The sequence below is a fragment of the Hyperolius riggenbachi genome, chromosome 10 (assembly GCF_040937935.1).
Source record: "Hyperolius riggenbachi isolate aHypRig1 chromosome 10, aHypRig1.pri, whole genome shotgun sequence".
In the NCBI taxonomy this organism is placed as follows: Eukaryota; Metazoa; Chordata; class Amphibia; order Anura; family Hyperoliidae; genus Hyperolius; species Hyperolius riggenbachi.
In genome coordinates, this window is record NC_090655.1 from 287,066,775 (window position 1) to 287,087,638 (window position 20,864).

Below are 20,864 nucleotides of genomic sequence, written 5' to 3' on the forward strand. Positions count from 1 at the left end.
CAGTGTGTGTGTGTGTACAGTGTGTGTGTGTGTGTGTACAGTGTGTGTGTGTGTGTATGGTGTGTGTGTGTGTGTGTGTATGTGTGTGTGCCTGTGTACAGTGTGTGTGTGTGTGTGTGTGTGTGTGTGTGTATGTGTGTGTGCCTGTGTACAGTGTGTGTGTGTGTGTGTCTGTGAGTGTGTCTGTGTGTCTGTGTCTGTGTGAGTGTGAGTGTGTGTGTGTGTCCTTCTCAAAAAATTAGCATATTGTGATAAAGTTCATTATTTTCTGTAATGTACTGATAAACATTAGACTTTCATATATTTTAGATTCATTACACACAACTGAAGTAGTTCAAGCCTTTTATTGTTTTAATATTGATGATTTTGGCATACAGCTCATGAAAACCCAAAATTCCTATCTCAAAAAATTAGCATATTTCATCCGACCAATAAAAGAAAAGTGTTTTTAAAACAAAAAAAGTCAACCTTCAAATAATTATGTTCAGTTATGCACTCAATACTTGGTCGGGAATCCTTTTGCAGAAATGACTGCTTCAATGCGGCGTGGCATGGAGGCAATCAGCCTGTGGCACTGCTCAGGTGTTATGGAGGCCCAGGATGCTTCGATAGCGGCCTTAAGCTCATCCAGAGTGTTGGGTCTTGCGTCTCTCAACTTCCTCTTCACAATATCCCACAGATTCTCTATGGGGTTCAGGTCAGGAGAGTTGGCAGGCCAATTGAGCACAGTAATACCATGGTCAGTAAACCATTTACCAGTGGTTTTGGCACTGTGAGCAGGTGCCAGGTCGTGCTGAAAAATGAAATCTTCATCTCCATAAAGCTTTTCAGCAGCTGGAAGCATGAAGTGCTCCAAAATCTCCTGATAGCTAGCTGCATTGACCCTGCCCTTGATAAAACACAGTGGACCAACACCAGCAGCTGACATGGCACCCCAGACCATCACTGACTGTGGGTACTTGACACTGGACTTCAGGCATTTTGGCATTTCCCTCTCCCCAGTCTTCCTCCAGACTCTGGCACCTTGATATCCGAATGACATGTAAAAGTTGCTTTCATCCGAAAAAAGTACTTTGGATTACTGAGCAACAGTCCAGTGCTGCTTCTCTGTAGCCCAGGTCAGGCGCTTCTGCCGCTGTTTCTGGTTCAAAAGTGGCTTGACCTGGGGAATGCGGCACCTGTAGCCCATTTCCTGCACACGCCTGTACACGGTGGCTCTGGATGTTTCTACTCCAGACTCAGTCCACTGCTTCCGCAGGTCCCCCAAGGTCTGGAATTGGTCCTTCTCCACAATCTTCCTCAGGGTCCGGACACCTCTTCTCGTTGTGCAGCGTTTTCTGCCACACTTTTTCCTTCCCACAGACTTCCCACTGAGGTGCCTTGATACAGCACTCTGGGAACAGCCTATTCGTTCAGAAATTTCTTTCTGTGTCTTACCCTCTTGCTTGAGGGTGTCACTGACTGTCGTCGCACAATATATGGTAGCAGAGCGTACAACCAGCCAATGCCACAACCTAGAAAATGTCAGACGTACGCTGGGGACCAACGCCTACAAACGCCTGGAATAGCAAGCAACTGCTGGAGGAGTCGAAGGAGTTTGATATAGACAGCCAAAGAGCAGCAACAATCTAATGCACTGACCAGCATGAGAGTCCTCGGGAATCTGTGTAAAAATGCTGCCATGTGAAAAGAAACACAAACATTAGAAAAGAACACTTATGGCCAAAACATTTCCCACAATCAGTACACACATCGGGCTTCTCATCAGTGTGACATCTCATGTCTCATAAGGCTTCGTTTCACTCCAAAACATTTCCCACACTCAGCACATGAATAGAGCTTCTCACCAGTGTGATATCTCTCATGTTTGACAAGGGTTCTTTTATGTCCAAAACATTTCCCACACTCAGCACATGAATAGGGCTTCTCACCAGTGTGATATCTCTCATGATTGACAAGGGTTCTTTTATGTCCAAAACATTTCCCACACTCAGCACATGAATAGGGCTTCTCACCAGTGTGACATCTCTCATGTTTGACAAGGTTTCCTTTCTCTCCAAAACATTTCCCACACTCAGCACATGAATAGAGCTTCTCACCAGTGTGACATCTCTCATGTCTGACAAGGCTTCCGTTATTTCCAAAACATTTCCCACACTCAGCACATGAATAGGGCTTCTCACCAGTGTGAGATCTCTCGTGTTTGACAAGGCTTATTTTATGTGCAAACCATTTCCCACACTCAGCACATGAATAGGGCTTTTCACCAGTGTGAGTTCTCTCATGTGTAACAAGGTGTCCTTTCTGTCCAAAACATTTCCCACACTCAGCACATGAATAGGGCTTCTCACCAGTGTGAGATCTCTCATGTTTGACAAGGCTTCCTTTCTCTCCAAAACATTTCCCACACTCAGCACATGAATAGGGTTTCACACCAGTGTGAGATCTCTCATGTATGACAAGGTCTGATTTCTGCCCAAAACATTTCCCACACTCAGCACATGAATAGGGCTTCACACCAGTGTGAGATCTCTCATGTTTGACAAGGTCTGACTTCTGGCCAAAACATTTCCCACACTCAGCACATGAATAGGGCTTCACACCAGTGTGAGAGCTCTCATGTTTGACAAGGTGTGATTTCTGTCCAAAACATTTCCCACACTCAGAACATGAAAAGGGCTTCTCACCAGTGTGAGATCTCTCATGTTTGACAAGGTGTGATTTCTGTCCAAAACATTTCCCACACTCAGCACATGAAAAGGGCTTCTCACCAGTGTGAGATCTCTCATGTTTGACAAGTTTTCCTTTATGTCCAAAACATTTCCCACACTCGGCACACGAATAGGGCTTCTCGCCAGTGTGAATTCTCTCGTGACTGACAAGCTGTGATTTCCATACAAAACATTTCCCACAAGTGGAACAGGAATAAGACCCTCCAGCAGGGGGAGAGCTGTGCTGGGTATGAGGCCCCTCAGGGTTAGACAGGTGAGGGGAGTCTGGGGGCATATTTGGGGTCACCAGGATATCTGCAGGAGACTCTTGTCCAGTGACATCATCATCCGTTGTACAGTCTGTGGATACAGAGAGACGAGTCTCTGAGAGGTTCCTGATGCCGGGACTCCGCGCTGCAAATAGAGAAACATCATCACTTCCTGTTAGAGAATTCTGAGGGGAGGAGCAATTATCATTAGGGAGGGTCAGTGAGCTGCTGATAATTCCAAGTTGGTGCAAAGATGATGCAGATTGGAAATGGGCCAGATGCAGTATCTGCATAACTCTGCATATAATTATAATATAATTTGCACCATCTCAGAGTTATTAGCATGTCACTGACCATCGCTAGTTATCAGCCTGATAGAGAACTGCAGAAGGTTGTGCTCATTTGTTTTTGTATCTTTAAAAAGGACTATAACAACTGATGCAATCTCAAGAAGGCAAAAAAGATCTCTGAAAAACTTTATTCGCACAAGTAAAAAACATCCAAAAACATGGTTCTTCAATATCACAATAGTAGGTCTTGGAAATACAATAAATTAGTTTTGAATCAGTAACTGGTTATAGCTTTGCGGGTATTAAAACTTCAAGGCATTTACTGATTCAAAACTAATTTATTGTATTTCCAAGACCTACTATTGTGATATTGAAGAACCATGTTTTTGGATGTTTTTTACTTGTGCGAATAAAGTTTTTCAGAGATCTTTTTTGCCTTCTTGAGATTGCATCAGTTGTTATAGTCCTTTTTAAAGATACAAAAACAAGTGTTGGTGGGCAAGGTGGACTGCCCTGAAAAAGGACTGTGTTTTGATCCTTTACACATCTAAAGGATTGTATCCTGAAATTTTTCTTAGAAGGTTGTGCTCATTACAGGCGGCCAATCACAGGACAATAACTTTGCGTGCACATTTTCTTTATCTTGAAATTTGGACAATGCAATACATTTCCTGAGAAATATGATTATCTGCATACAATTTGCATTATATTTGCATACAACTACAGAGTTAAATACATCTCATTGACCTCCCTACACATAAAGCATTGGCCATACATGGAAAGCAGGGAATTGTAGAGCTTGATGAGACAATGGCAGCAATGTGGTACTCCTGTGACAACAGACCTCTATGTACTTATAGCAAGACATCTGTGGCCTCAATTCACGGAGCATTATCAAAAGTTTATCAAACACTTTATCAAACGTTTGATAATTTACCTCATGGGTAAAATCTCATTTTAAATTCACTAAGGTGTTATATATTTATCGAATGTTTTACCGATAAAACATTCAACAAATATATAACACCTTAGTGAGATTTTACCCATGAGGTAAATTATCAAACGTTTGATAAAGTGTTTGATAAACTTTTGATAATGCTCCGTGAATTGAGGCCTGTGTTATGTTTGTAGAGCAATGTGGTGTCACTTACACATTCTAATTACCATTGTATCCTTGTGTCACTCATATGCCCCTTGTAACGTCCCTTTATCTCTCTCTTGTCCCCAATTGTGCAAATAAAGATATTGTGACGTTACACAACACTAAATTATAGGAGCTGCGAGGTGGAGGAATTATCCATTTATGTCATGGAGACCCCAAACCACTAATACTGCTGTAGCTAGATATACATACATACATATATACTCCTATATATACAGTATAGCCACATTCCTCCTCCCATCCTTCTGCCTAATAAGAAACTAAGCAGCTGAACCCTGCAGCTCCTATTGGACAGGAGATCAGAGGAGGCGGGGAATGGGTGTGACTAGAAATCACTGTGCCCCTCTGTAAAACTTGGGAAACCCCTCCAGCTTTTTATCAAACCGGTCATGACAACATTTTTATTTTATTAATTCACTAGCTGATGACCCGGCGTTGCCCGGGCAATGTATTTGGCTGGTGTTGACTCCGCCTACTTTTTCTAACCCTAACACACAATTACTCAATGACCGAGGTTGTGAGCTTTGGGGTCGTTGGTATCAATAATTTGTATATCGTTATAGAAATTAAACAAATCAGATTGGCTGTTTGAGGCTCCACCCCTCTCCAGCATCTGAACCCCAGTCACCCAATGATCAACTGTAGCATGTTTGAGGCATCTACTATTAACAGTGTAAAAATGGCAGCAATTCAAATATTCCCCTTGAAAAATCAACAGGTGAACTTTGATTGGCTATGATAGGCTCCACCCACTTCTCTGAATACTAATCTCAGTCACCCAGTGACAGTGGGGAAAGTTCAAGAACCCTGCCAATAGCAGTGTAAGAAGGGCTGCAGTTTATATTTTCCCAGTGAAATTTGTTTTGGCTCCATCCACTTTTGTTTTGGCTCCACCCACAGTCACTCAATGATCAAGTTTATGAGCTTTAGGGTCCTTGGCATCAATAATTTGCATTTTCTCATTGAAATTAAACAAATCTGGCTGTGTGTGGCTCCGCCCCCTTTTATGAATTTGAACCCCAGTGACCCAATGACCAACTGTACCAGGTTTGAGGCTTGTGCCATTAACAGTGCAAGCATGGCAGCAATTTTAATATTCTCCCTGAAAATCAACAGGTGAATTTTGATTGGCTTTTTTAGGCTCCACCCACTTTACTGAATATTTATCCCAGTGACCAACTGTGCAAAGTTTGAGAACCCTGCCATTAACAGTGTAAGAAGGGCTGCAGTCTACATTTTCCCAGGGAAATCTGTTTTTTGACTCCATCCAGTTTTTGTAACCTTGACACACAGTCACTCAATGACCAAGTTTGTGAGTTTTGGCATCAATAATTTGTATATTCCCATAAATTAAACAAATCAGATTGGCTGTTTGAGGCTCCACCCCTCTCCAGCATTTAAACACCAGTCACCCAATGACCGACTGTAGCAGGTTTGAGGCATCTGCTATTAACAGTGTAAGAATGGCTGCAGTTTATATTTTCCCATGTAAAAAGCTGGTTTTGGCTCCGCCCACTGTTTCTAGCCTTGACATACGGTCACTCAATGACCAGTCCAAGTTTATGAGCTTTGGGGTCCTTGGCATCAATAAGTTGCATTTTTCCATTGAAATTAAACAAATCTGATTGGCTGTTTGTGGCCCGCACCCTTTTCTGAATTGAAACCCCAGTCTCCCAGTGACAAGCTGTACCAGATTCGAGGCATCTGCCATTAAGAGTATAAGAGTGGCAGCAATGTAAATGTTCCCCTTGAAAATCAATAGGTGAATTTTGATTGGCTGTTGTAGGCTCCATCCACTTTCCTGAACATTAATCCAAGTTACCCAGTGACCAACTGTGTCAAGTTTGAGAACCCTGCCAATAACAGAATGGCTGAAATCAATCTAAAAAATCTGATTGGCTGTTTGTGGCTCCACCCCCTTTAGTGAATTTGGACCCCAGTCACCCAATGCCTGACTATCGCAGGTTTGAGGCCTCTGCCATTAACAGTGTAAGAATAGTAGCACTGTAAATATTCCCCTTAAAAAAATCAATAGGTGAATTTTGTCAGCATAGGCGGCAATCTTCTGCTCTGTTGGCCCTATTCTAACTCCTGCTATGTCAATATTCTTACGCACGGTTTTTAAAGAGACTCTGTAACAAAAATGTCAGCCTTATTTCTCCTATCCTATAAGTTCTTATATCTGTTCTAATGTGATCTGGATTACTGCAGCCTTTTCTAGTTGCACTGTCTCTGTAATATATCTAATCTTCTTTTCTTTGTCAAGCTTTGTCGAACCAGAGAGGAATGTGCTGCCTCTGCTGTGATAGGGAGAGGTTATGCACGCCCCCTGTAGTCTCTGTGTGTGTGCTTTGTTTATTGCTCTCAGTTTCACCTTGTCAGTAGACTGGAGCGCAGATAATTCACTATGTAGAAAAACCTGCAGTACAGTATACTGTAACATGATACAGAATATATATATATATATATATATATATATATTAGTAAAGAGGTCCGCCTGTTAGAAACCAGGCGCTAGGTCACAGCTGCTACCCCCCGCAATGCGCGCACATACGCGTCCCACTTGCTCGTTCCCCACCACTGCCTGAAGTATATGCACACAGGGAGCTGCTTGCTTGGCAGTTGGAAAAAGCTGTTATTTCCCACAATGCAATGAGAACCTCTGTGAACCACACACAGCAAACTGTCAGGTCCGGACCTGTGTCCTAACTGCCCTGGCTGCGCACATGCTCAGTACAACAAAGCCAGGGACACACAACCATTCAGCTGATGACGCAGGGACACTTGCATTTTATTGTATAGGATATATATATACACGCTTACCTAAAGGATTATTAGGAACATTATCTAATCAACCAATCACATGGCAGTTGCTTCAATGCATTTAGGGATGTGGTCCTGGTCAAGACAATAATGGCCTCAATTCACTAAGATCATGCTGGAGATAATAAGGCAAGAGAAAACTTACCTCCACACAGTGAGAGAGTTATTTTATCTCTTCATTCCTTAAAGTGGACCCAAATTAAAAATACAAGATTTTAGAAATAAAATCTATTTTCTAAATTATAATAATAAGTAGCAGCCTTTTTTCAGCTGCATGATGACAAATATAAAATATTTTACATTTATTGGAGGAACCCCTCCCTTCCTTTCAAATTGCCGGGATTTTTCCGGCAAACTGGTGGAGTAGATGGTGTCCGGCAATGGAGGAATTGCTAATGGCTGCCCCCAGTATAACCCTAGCTATGAAAAGAGAAGGGTGAAAAGCATGCACTGAAATGATCATAGGTTTGAAGGAGTGTTTATTTATCTTTGTATGTGTCAGACTGGTGCAACTAAATATTTTAAATTAAAAAAAATGTTTGGTTTGGATCCACTTTAAGTTACCTCCTCTGTAGTTATTTTACCTCCTCCGTAGTTAATTTACCTCCTCTGTAGTTAAGTTACCTCCTCTGTAGTTATTTTACCTCCGCTGTAGTTAATTTACCTCCTCTGTAGTTAAGTTACCTCCTCTGTAGTTATTTTACCTCCTCCGTAGTTAATTTACCTCCTCTGTAGTTATTTTCACATGCAGTTAATTAACAGCCTGTCTTTAACTCTGGAGTTATTTTAAGGATTGGAGAGTTAACTTAAAGACAGAAGAGTTAACTTTAGGTTTGCCTGAGGTAAAATGTTGCCTGAATACTACATGCCTTATCACCATGGTGACCACTCTAGAAACGTTATTAAAGACAGGAGATAAGCTTAGTGAATTGAGACAAATCTCCTGAACTCCAAACTGAATGTCAGAAGGGGAAAGAAAGGGGATATAAGCAATTTTGAGCGTGGCATGGTTGTTGGTGCCAGACGGGCCGGTCTGGAGCAGCGGGAACAGCCAAGAGGGACCCAGGGGATCACAGTGACTCGATTGGTATGTTTTTTATTGTACAAATTCTCTTTAAAATAAGCTTCTGACCATGACGTTTGCCATTTGCTATCTCAATGGACTGCGATAACATCCCATTTACTTTAATCCTAGCTGTTAGGTCTCTATACGTGGATAAGATCCATGATCTCATGTTCTCACCAAGTCCTATGTGTTTCAATACTACTCTAATAAATCCCCACCTGACCACCCTGCCATACGCCTCTTCAGCATCTGTAGAAAGCAATACCACAGGGTCAGGTGAGGAGCTAACCCACTGGACTATATCCACGGATTTAATTGTGTTACCACGAGCCTCCCTCCCCTTTATAAATCCCACTTGATCAGAATGCACTAGTTCTTTCAGCACCGGGGACAGTGTATTCGCCATTATTTTTGTGAAGACCTTTAGATCTATAGATAATAGAGAAATAGGTCTGTAGCTCGTGCAGGAAGCAGAATCCTTCCCTTCCTTTATAATCACTGAGATATGGGAGGCTAGCAATTCATGTCCAAATTTACCACAAATCCACCCTCTATACGTAAGGAAGTCAATGCCTGAAAGGTTGTAATAATGTGCTGCTTGAACCACCCTGATATTAAATGATATACAGCACATCAAATTTTCATTTTGTCTTCTGTCTGGCCAGAAACACATTATTGTGCCATACAGGAGACAAACCTGTATTTGAATACCCACTTGGTATATTACCATACAAGCCACTGTGACAGAGATCTGAAGACTCAGACCTATTCATGCATTGTTGTTAAGAACCTGGTCTATTGAAAATTAACACATGTAACAAAGTCTACCTCTGCCAGTTGTTTACAGAATAACAAATCCTATTGTCTCTGCTGTCTGTACCATGTCTATGCTATTGTTTCAAATACTTTCTATGGGCACTCCGGTCTAATCTGGTTTTTCCCCAACATCAGTGGGTATATAAGATTGACCTGTAAATAAAGATTTCAGATGCTGTTCCACCAACTTAAGTGTTCGTGGTCCGTGTCTCCCAGCTGGAGAGAGGGTATTCACTTGGATTGGGGGAGAACTTTAAACTGGGTTGCAGATTATTCTGCTAAGTCATCTTGTAGCTGCCTCCGATGAAATTGAGCTAACAGTTTGGTGTCGAGAAGTTGGATCCGCCATATACAGTATCGGGTGAGTAATTCTATTTTTTGATTACCACCCTATACTGTCAGAGCGGATTAATAGAACCCGGAAGGAAAGCGCTTCTGTAGCGCCTCTCCCAGGAATCTGATATTCCTAAAGTAAATAGCGGGTCTGATGCCTTAATTAAGAAAGCAGTACTGTGTGTCTAAGTGAATATTCTCTCTAAACCTTGTATATTGTTGTATAGTCGCTTAAGTGAATTTTAGTTATATAAGATTGCATGTTACTGTATAGATTTGTGTAGATTGTATGTGAGGTTAAGCTGAGATTGAAGGTATAAACTTGTCCACAGAGGATAGTTAAAATTCAAACCATAAATTGGGTGTAGATAAACCTGATTAGAAACTATAGAAGAATCACATAAGCTGGAGACCAGGTTTGCCAGTAAAGTCTAATACTGACGTCACCATCCCTAGATAAACCTTCAAACTCAGCTAATCTCACTCTATTTCTTTTTATTTTAGCTTAGCATAATAGGAAAGTCTCAAGGTAAGGGGACTCCCAAGGGTTATTTTTGATTTATGATGTATCATATTCTGTGATGCTGTTTAATGCGGATATATAGATTTGTACGTTTTAGAAAGAATCATGTTCCACAATTTGCTTTGAATCTTATTTCTGAATAACTCTATTTAGGAGTTTCATTTTTTTCCTGAAACACTCAGCAGTTGCAGGTGTCTCTCTGGACCAGGACATTTTGAATGGGCATTGCCGCAGGATAACTTTTTTTTATCAGTCCCTCCAAAATGTTCTGGCCTGGCTACTAGATGTTTCTGAGCCTTTTCTTCTGATTACTGTAAATGTGTTTGTCTATCTCCTCTCACTGTAGTTTCTGTGGAACTGTGATATAAATTGCTTGTGTATGACTGGTTGCACTTTTTCAGCTAGGTTGTACTTTAAATATGCATCTCTGGACATCTGCTCAGAGTTGTTGCAGGTTTCTACCCCCTCCCTCCATGTATTGGGAGAGACTTGTGTTAATGCTTTTGTTTTTTCTCTTTCCTCTTCCCTGAAAAGACTGGGGGCAATGAGGAGAGTGTCAGGAAACAGAAACGAGAGGAGATCCCAGCTATTTGTTGTTTGTCTGTTTGTGTATGTGTCTGTGCACAGAGAGTATCCAAACATTTTTTTTTAGATTTAGGAATAAACCTCTTAATTTAATTGATCGTTTTTTTCTACAGTCAGAAAAGTCAAAAGCTAAATTATTGTTGGAGTCTAAGGTATGCTGACTGTGGTTATGTACATTTGCATGTGTTGCCTTTCTTTGTTTACTATAGGAGAAGGTTTGTAAATGGCTTGAGGCAAGGCAGGTGAGATTGAATTTGTAATTGGTTTTCACCTCATATAATTAATTATCCATGCACAAAGTTGCTGGCCATTACAATGATTTTTAATTTTAATCTTTGAAAAAGGCAACAATTTATTTAAGGGAAACCAGATTTAAAATGCCTTAACATTTGTAATGTAAGGTCAGTATTGTCAAATTAACGGATGATAAGGCATGTTCAATCTGGAGTTTGTGTTTTGGTTGCCGGGTATTTTGCATATAAGCACACAACAGTTTTGCTGTCAATGGGTTAATTAGGTTTGTAAATATTCAAGTAGGAATTAAGTTGCTTTGAATGAAACGTAATCATTTTAGCTTGAGCTTGCACTCATGCCGATATGAATGTAATGTAATACTTTGAGCTTGAGCTTGCACTCATGCCGATATGAATGTAATGTAATACTTTGAGCTTGAGCTTGCACTCATGCCGATATGAATGTAATGTAGAGAGATTGCGTCCAAAATCATCTTGCTCAAATTCCTAGAAGTTATGCTCATTCCAGGTTTTCCGTTCACATTGCCAAGAATAATGCAAACAATTGTGTGAATGTTTGGGTACCTGTATGAAATTAGTGGTGATGAGTCCCTTAAGCAAAGTGACATACTTATATTTTTTCACTTGTAATTGTGTAAAATTGTAACAAATGCTTTTACAGCAATTTCTTTGTTGGTTTCTGGTCTGTATCTGGTTACAATCTGAGGGGTGTGGGAAACAAACCCTGGTGTTGGTGCATTTGGGGAGGTTTTTGAACAGCAGACGTTGACTCCCTGTACCACCTACTGTGCACAGGGTGAGATGGGGGGCCAACTAAACCTGCAAGTGGCTGAATCACACAGCCTCATAACCCGGCCCACATCAGTGTTCTAACATGCCTGGAGAGGGTGGAGACAAATATGTCATGTAAAATACTTATTGGTTGATTTGATTGTAATTGTCTCCATATGTCTGTATTAATACTGTGCTGTATAAAGCAAGGTCAGAGAAATGTGTTTAAGTGTCAGAACTCTATAGTACTAGGATTTACAGAAAGTATGATGTTAGTAAAAGAAATTTGAATAGAGAGAGTAACCTTTGTCCAAAATATGGTTACATAGCTACACATGTGGTAAATAGGTTGCACACACCCACTAAGCTGTTTAACTTCTTATTACCATTGAGGACCTCTACATAACTGCTTTGATTGAGACTGAGCTATCAATTACTTGGCTCATGCAGTTTGACAAACCTTGAACTCTTGTCTGACTCATCTTTACAAATTTGCCTGCACAAGTGTTCTTTATTACCTGTTCACTTGGAGACCTGCCTGTGATATCACCTGATTATGGAATACTTTGGAGATCATCTGATATGATTCTCCTGCACTGATGCAGCCCTAGAAGGATGACCCTCTGCTGTAAGGATGAGCCCTTCCTGCACCTGCCCCCCTCCTGTGTTGGTAATGGCTGCTTCAAGCCTTTCTTTTGTGTCATCCTTTGGGAAGAACTCCGCCTCTGCTGTTGCAACTGTGATGTGAGGTTTCTCAACTGGGATGAGAAGTTGAGTTTGCCCTTCCCTGCCTTTTACAACCTGGCTGCAATTGCTACATCCTTGTTATAAATCTGTTTCCATTTATTTTGTGGGTGCCCAATGCCATACAATGAAACTGCTAACAAAAAGGCACTGGGTGTAGCCACGGTGATTACACGGCCAGCTCTCAACCACCACTGTCTGTTTGCCCCGAGACAGCGAGAGCTTGGCAGGAAAACATCTGCATTCACCATGAGGGCTTGTGGTGATGAATTCACCGTCCTCCTTCACCCTTCAGATGAACAATATTCTACTCTGCAATAATGAACTGACATTTCCTGGACCCACTCGAGGATCATTTTTTTTTTCAAAATGCATTAAGAAGTTCTAACCTTATGGGTGAGGTGTGGCTTTAGGCAACCTGTTAAAGTTTACCACATTCAGTTTTCCATTAAGTTATGCAGGGCTAGTTCAGGATGATATACTAGCAAAGCTAACTACTGTTAATTCATCTTGCAGTTGTGTAACCCTTTAAACTGTATATTGTATTTGTGTACCAATGACAACACTAACTCCTTGATCTCTAACATACATAGAGCTGTGCATAGTATCTAAGTGATCCCGCCCTTTCCTTTAGAAAAGGTTGGGATCAAAGGTTGGGTTGAAAGGTTGTAATAATGTGCTGCTTGAACCACCCTGATATTAAATGATATACAGCACATCAAATTTTCATTTTGTCTTCTGTCTGGCCAGAAACACATTATTGTGCCATACAGGAGACAAACCTGTATTTGAATACCCACTTGGTATATTACCATACAAGCCACTGTGACAGAGATCTGAAGACTCAGACCTATTCATGCATTGTTGTTAAGAACCTGGTCTATTGAAAATTAACACATGTAACAAAGTCTACCTCTGCCAGTTGTTTACAGAATAACAAATCCTATTGTCTCTGCTGTCTGTACCATGTCTATGCTATTGTTTCAAATACTTTCTATGGGCACTCCGGTCTAATCTGGTTTTTCCCCAACATCAGTGGGTATATAAGATTGACCTGTAAATAAAGATTTCAGATGCTGTTCCACCAACTTAAGTGTTTGTGGTCCGTGTCTCCCTGCTGGAGAGAGGGTATTCACTTGGATTGGGGGAGAACTTTAACCTGGGTTGCAGATTATTCTGCTAAGTCATCTTGTAGCTGCCTCCGATGAAATTGAGCTAACAATGCCCTTCACCAAAAGGGTTCTAATATAACTCTGTATTTTCTATTATAGTCTAAAGAGAAGCCATCGGGCCCAGGAGCTTTCCCCCTTGACATTTGCCCCACAGCCTCAAATAATTCCTCCGCTGTAATTAATACTTCCATACTAACCTCTAAAGGGCCAAGTCTCCTCATGCCTGAGGCTTCCTCCATTCCCTCCTCCTCCCCCGCTTCCCATCCCCCACCTCTTGGGACATCTTCTATTTTGCATAGTTTGCTAGAGTAGGAACCGAACATCCTAGTCAGTGACTCATTTCCATGATGTTTCTGACCATGTGGGTCGCAGAGAAAAGGGACGTAGTTAGATGTCTGTTGCTGTTTCAGGGTTCTGGCCAACAGCCCCCCCCCCCCTTCCTTTATTGCCAAATTCATAAAAGCTCCTCTTACATCTCATGGCAGCGTATTTTGCCTTTGTAAAAAGGATATTATTAAGTGTTTCCCTTTTCCTTGTAAGCTCTCCCAACATCTCCTTACTCAGTGTATTTTTATGTAAGAGCTCCAATTTCTCAATTTCTGTTACACATTACCTCTCTTTCTCGCTCCTTCTTCAGCCTACTACCTTCTCTGATCAAAGTCCCTCTTATCACCGCTTTGTGAGCTTCCCAGACCAATAAGGGGGAGTATCCTCCTTATCATTCTCCTTAGAGTATACCTTCAATTCACTTGCTATCCTCCCTGCTATCTCTTCATTTTTCAGGAGTGAGTGGTTTAGACTCCAACTCCATGGTCCATTCCTTATTTTTTTCCGTCCTATATGTAACTTGATAGATGAATGATCCGAGATCAGGGCAGCTTCTATCTTAGTTTCATCTTCTTCCGAAAGTAAATTATGAGAAATCAAAAAATAATCTATGCGGGAGGAGGAGTTACGAGGGGAGGAATAGAACGTATAATCTCTCATTGAGGGGTGTTGGATACGCCAAATATCGATTAGTTGTCGTTTTATGAGAGCACGTTTAACCCTCTGTATGGCTCCCTTTGTGAGAGCGGATCTCCCTGTAGAGGAATCCATAGAGGGATCCAATACTAAATTTACATCACCCGCTATCACAATTGATCCCTCAGAGAACTCAACCAACCTATTCAAAAACTGCTCCAGAAACCCCACCTGACCCGAGTTAGAGGCATAGACTACCCCCAGCGTCATCCTACGAGAATTAATAAGTCCCTTTACCAACAAATATCTCCCTTGTGTGTCTCCACTTACCTCCGCCTCTCCAAGCCTAACATTTCTGGCCAGTACTATCGCTACCCCCTACTCCTTGTGTGTCTCCACTTACCTCCGCCTCTTCAAGCCTAACATTACTGGTCAGTACTATCACTACCCCCCTACTCCTTGTGTGTCTCCACTTACCTCCGCCTCTTCAAGCCTAACATTACTGGCCAGTACTATCGCTACCCCCCTACTGCTTGTGTGTCTCCACTTACCTCCGCCTCTTCAAGCCTAACATTACTGGCCAGTACTATCGCTACCCCCCTACTCCTTGTGTGTCTCCACTTACCTCCGCCTCTTCAAGCCTAACATTACTGGCCAGTACTATCGCTACCCCCAACTCCTTGTGTGTCTCCACTTACCTCCGCCTCTCCAAGCCTAACATTACTGGCCAGTACTATCGCTACCCCCCTACTCCTTGTGTGCCTCCACTTACCTCCGCCTCTTCAAGCCTAACATTACTGGCCAGTACTATCGCTACCCCCCTACTCCTTGTGTGTCTCCACTTACCTCCGCCTCATCAAGCCTAACATTACTGGCCAGTACTATCGCTACCCCCCTACTCCTTGTGTGTCTCCACTTACCTCCGCCTCTTCAAGCCTAACATTACTTGCCAGTACTATCACTACCCCCCTACTCCTTGTGTGTCTCCATGTACCTCCGCCTCTTCAAGCCTAACATTACTGGCCAGTACTATCGCTACCCCCCTACTGCTTGTGTGTCTCCACTTACCTCCGCCTCTTCAAGCCTAACATTACTGGCCAGTACTATCGCTACCCCCCTACTCCTTGTGTGTCTCCACTTACCTCCGCCTCTTCAAGCCTAACATTACTGGCCAGTACTATCGCTACTCCTTGTGTGTCTCCACTTACCTCCGCCTCTTCAAGCCTAACATTACTGGCCAGTACTATCGCTACCCCCCAACTCCTTGTGTGTCTCCACTTACCTCCGCCTCTCCAAGCCTAACATTACTGGCCAGTACTATCGCTACCCCCCTACTCCTTGCGTGTCTCCACTTACCTCCGCCTCTTCAAGCCTAACATTACTGGCCAGTACTATCGCTACCCCCCTACTCCTTGTGTGTCTCCACTTACCTCCGCCTCTCCAAGCCTAACATTACTGGCCAGTACTATCGCTACCCCCCTACTCCTTGTGTGTCTCCACTTACCTCCGCCTCTTCAAGCCTAACATTACTGGCCAGTACTATCGCTACCCCCCTACTCCTTGTGTGTCTCCACTTACCTCCGCCTCTTCAAGCCTAACATTACTGGCCAGTACTATCGCTACCCCCCGACTCCTTGTGTGTCTCCACTTACCTCCGCCTCTTCAAGCCTAACATTACTGGCCAGTACTATCGCTACCCCCCTACTCCTTGTGTGTCTCCACTTACCTCCGCCTCTTCAAGCCTAACATTACTGGCCAGTACTATCGCTACCCCCCTACTCCTTGTGTGTCTCCACTTACCTCCGCCTCTTCAAGCCTAACATTACTGGCCAGTACTATCGCTACCCCCCTACTCCTTGTGTGTCTCCACTTACCTCCGCCTCTCCAAGCCTAACATTATTGGCCAGTACTATCGCTACCCCCCTACTCCTTGTGTGTCTCCACTTACCTCCGCCTCTTCAAGCCTAACATTACTGGCCAGTACTATCGCTACCCCCCTACTCCTTGTGTGTCTCCACGTAACTCCGCCTCTTCAAGCCTAAAATTACTGGCCAGTACTATCACTACCCCCCTACTCCTTGTGTGTCTCCACTTACCTCCGCCTCTTCAAGCCTAACATTACTGGCCAGTACTATCGCTACCCCCCTACTGCTTGTGTGTCTCCACTTACCTCCGCCTCTTCAAGCCTAACATTACTGGCCAGTACTATCGCTACCCCCCTACTCCTTGTGTGTCTCCACTTACCTCCGCCTCTTCAAGCCTAACATTACTGGCCAGTACTATCTCTACCCCCCTACTCCTTGTGTGTCTCCACTTACCTCCGCCTCTTCAAGCCTAACATTACTGGCCAGTACTATCGCTACCCCCCAACTCCTTGTGTGTCTCCACTTACCTCCGCCTCTCCAAGCCTAACATTACTGGCCAGTACTATCGCTACCCCCCTACTCCTTGTGTGTCTCCACTTACCTCCGCCTCTTCAAGCCTAACATTACTGGCCAGTACTATCACTACCCCCCTACTCCTTGTGTGTCTCCACTTACCTCCGCCTCTTCAAGCCTAACATTACTGGCCAGTACTATCGCTACCCCCCTACTCCTTGTGTGTCTCCACTTACCTCCGCCTCTTCAAGCCTAACATTACTGGCCAGTACTATCACTACCCCCCTACTCCTTGTGTGTCTCCACTTACCTCCGCCTCTTCAAGCCTAACATTACTGGCCAGTACTATCACTACCCCCCTTCTCCTTGTGTGTCTCCACTTACCTCCGCCTCTTCAAGCCTAACATTACTGGCCAGTACTATCGCTACCCCCCTACTCCTTGTGTGTCTCCACTTACCTCCGCCTCTTCAAGCCTAACATTACTGGCCAGTACTATCGCTACCCCCCTACTCCTTGTGTGTCTCCACTTACCTCCGCCTCTTCAAGCCTAACATTACTGGCCAGTACTATCGCTACCCCCCGACTCCTTGTGTGTCTCCACTTACCTCCGCCTCTCCAAGCCTAACATTACTGGCCAGTACTATCGCTACCCCCCTACTCCTTGTGTGTCTCCACTTACCTCCGCCTCTTCAAGCCTAACATTACTGGCCAGTACTATCACTACCCCCCTACTCCTTGTGTGTCTCCACTTACCTCCGCCTCTTCAAGCCTAACATTAGTGGCCAGTACTATCACTATCCCCTTACTCCTTGTGTGTCTCCACTTACCTCCGCCTCTTCAAGCCTAACATTACTGGCCAGTACTATCGCTACCCCCCTACTCCTTGTGTGTCTCCACTTACCTCCGCCTCTTCAAGCCTAACATTACTGGCCAGTACTATCGCTACCCCCCTACTCCTTGTGTGTCTCCACGTACCTCCGCCTCTTCAAGCCTAACATTACTGGTCAGTACTATCGCTACCCCCCTACTCCTTGTGTGTCTCCACGTACCTCCGCCTCTTCAAGCCTAACATTACTGGCCAGTACTATCGCTACCCCCCTACTCCTTGTGTGTCTCCACGTACCTCCGCCTCTCCAAGCCTAACATTAATGGCCAGTACTATCACTACCCCCCTACTCCTTGTTTGTCTCCACGTACCTCCGCCTCTTCAAGCCTAACATTACTGGCCAGTACTATCGCTACCCCCCTACTCCTTGTGTGTCTCCACGTACCTCCGCCTCTCCAAGCCTAACATTACTGGTCAGTACTATCGCTACCCCCCTACTCCTTGTGTGTCTCCACTTACCTCCGCCTCTCCAAGCCTAACATTACTGGCCAGTACTATCGCTACCCCCTACTCCTTGTGTGTCTCCACTTACCTCCGCCTCTTCAAGCCTAACATTACTGGCCAGTACTATCGCTACCCCCCTACTCCTTGTGTGTCTCCACTTACCTCCGCCTCTTCAAGCCTAACATTACTGGCCAGTACTATCGCTACCCCCCTACTCCTTGTGTGTCTCCACTTACCTCCGCCTCTTAAAGCCTAACATTACTGGCCAGTACTATCGCTACCCCCCTACTCCTTGTGTGTCTCCACTTACCTCCGCCTCATCAAGCCTAACATTACTGGCCAGTACTATCACTACCCCCCTACTCCTTGTGTGTCTCCACGTACCTCCGCCTCTCCAAGCCTAACATTACTGGCCAGTACTATCGCTACCCCCCTACTCCTTGCGTCTGGGGTATTGCTATAAAAGGCAGAAGGGAATTTCCTGATGGTAATCTTTGGCTGCTGGTCCCTCTGAAATGAGTCTCCTGGAGGAATGCTATCTGGATCTTATCTCTATATAAACACCGTAATAGTGTAGATCTTTTTCTGGGACATTAAGACCATGGACATTAAGGGAAAATAAATTAACCTGGGCCATTCTTATCTATACTTACTTTACATTTTGATGCCATCTACTTATCCTTTCTAATTTTACAGGCATGAGAGAATCGTCCAAGAAAAACAAAATAAGAAAAAAGAATTAGAATAAGAAACATGAAAAGGCAGAATGACCCATCCTATATGTTGTAGTGGATGTCGGCCAATTACCCCTATACTGGGATACTGGAGCATGCTTCTCCTGTGCAGAGGGTCTATACCTCTCCATCTGAGGGTTTTCTGCCCCACTGGAGGTTGAGATCGAGTCATCATAATGGAGTCTGCTCTGCACCCCCTCACGGGACAGGTCCTCTCTATCCTTCCTCTCCATCTTTCCTCTCTCTCCACTGCCTCCCCCCACAGATTATCCCTCGAAGAAACAAAGAGAATCCTTTCTAGAATTCTCTCCTTTACTTCTTCCTGCGCCTCTAAATTACCTTCATCAGGTCCAGGGAAATGGGCCAGGCGTTTCCTCTTACAATAACACAGCAGGCAGAGATATAATACCGTTTTATTCACATCAAAGCCTTTAAGGCAAATTATTTCTTTCCTCAGTTGCTATCCCCCTATACTCACACCCTTATTATCTTACTTACCAGCAATTCCCACCCCTCCCTCCTGATCTGGGGGCTGTAATCTGCCCTCATTGTAATCCCTCACTTACCCTCCTATTCCCCTGCATTCACAAACTTACTATTTACATGCTAATCTCCCCAGGGGGCAATGAAGCGCCCCACACCCACCCGCCTCCCCCCATTTCCCCCTCGTGGGTCTCTTTTCCTTTGGTTTGTAGGTCGAGGGAGGAACTAAGTGCACCCCCGAGTCATGACTAGACTCCCTCCCTCCTCTACCCCCCTCACCCCCGAGTGTACATCTATTCTGAAAATCACCGGGCACTTCCTATCTCACATTTTTGCGTTTTTCTCCACGTGAAAACCATCGACATAAATTTAACCCTTTACATTTCCCCTTTTTTCCCCCTCTTTACATCTCTTCCAAAACTTCCAATCTCTGGTGAGTATAACAGATGAATATTTCAATCAGTGCCGTGCTATTTAAACCCTTAGAATTTTTTATTCCAACAACCTTTATTTTCCGCTCTTTGCCCGGGCACCGGGGTGGGGGGCGCCAATCGCCCGCCCCCGATGCCCGGCCAAACCACCCCTCTCCCCCCACTCTCCCCCTGAGGAGTCAGGCAGTGGGCACAGGGTAGTAAAGCAAGCCTGCCATACCTAGGTGATGGGAGGAGTCAAGAAGTGGGTGCAGGGCACTAAAGCAAGTCTGACATACTGAGGTGATGGGAGGAGTCAGGCAGTGGGGGCAGGGTAGTAAAGCAAACCCGCCATACCTAGGTGATGGGAGGAGTCAGGCAGTGGGTGCAGGGCACTAAAGCAAGCCTGACATACTGAGGTGATGAGAGGATTTAGGCAGTGGGTGCAGGGTAGTAAAGCAAGCCTGTCATACTGAGGTGATGAGAGGAGTCAGACAGTGGGTGCAGGGCACTAAAGCAAGCCTGACATAGTGAGGTGATGGGAGGAGTCAGGCAGTGGGGGCAGGGTAGTAAAGCAAGCCTGACATACTGAGGTAATGGGAGGAGTCAGGCAGTGGGTGCAGGGTAGTAAAGCAAGCCTGACATAGTGAGGAGATGGGAGGAGACAGGCAGTGAGTGCAGGGTAGTAAAGCAAGCCTGACATACTGAGGTGATGGGAGGAGTCAGGCAGTGGGTGCAGGGCACTAAAGCAAGCCTGACATACTGAGGTGATGGGAGGAGTCAGGCAGTGGGTGCAGGGCACTAAAGCAAGCCTGACATACTGAGGTGATGGGAGGAGTCAGGCAGTGGGTGCAGGGCACTAAAGCAAGCCTGTCATACTGAGGTGATGGGAGGAGACAGGCAGTGAGTGCAGGGTAGTAAAGCAAGCCTGACATACTGAGGTGATGGGAGGAGTCAGGCAGTGGGTGCAGGGTAGTAAAGCAAGCCTGACATACCGAGGTGATGGGAGGAGTCAGGCAGTGGGTGCAGGGTAGTAAAGCAAGCCT

The 20,864-nt window shown here is 44.3% G+C and overlaps 1 protein-coding gene across 1 annotated transcript; it reads right to left on the bottom strand.

The window, feature by feature from the left end:
• Positions 1-903: 903 nt before the first annotated feature.
• Positions 904-3,082, bottom strand: LOC137535555 (zinc finger protein 84-like). Its single transcript, XM_068257386.1, has one exon. The coding sequence runs from the start codon at positions 3,004-3,006 to the stop codon at positions 1,765-1,767; it is 1,242 nt and encodes a 413-aa protein (XP_068113487.1). The 5' UTR covers positions 3,007-3,082; the 3' UTR covers positions 904-1,764.
• Between the last annotated feature and the right edge of the window lie 17,782 nt (positions 3,083-20,864).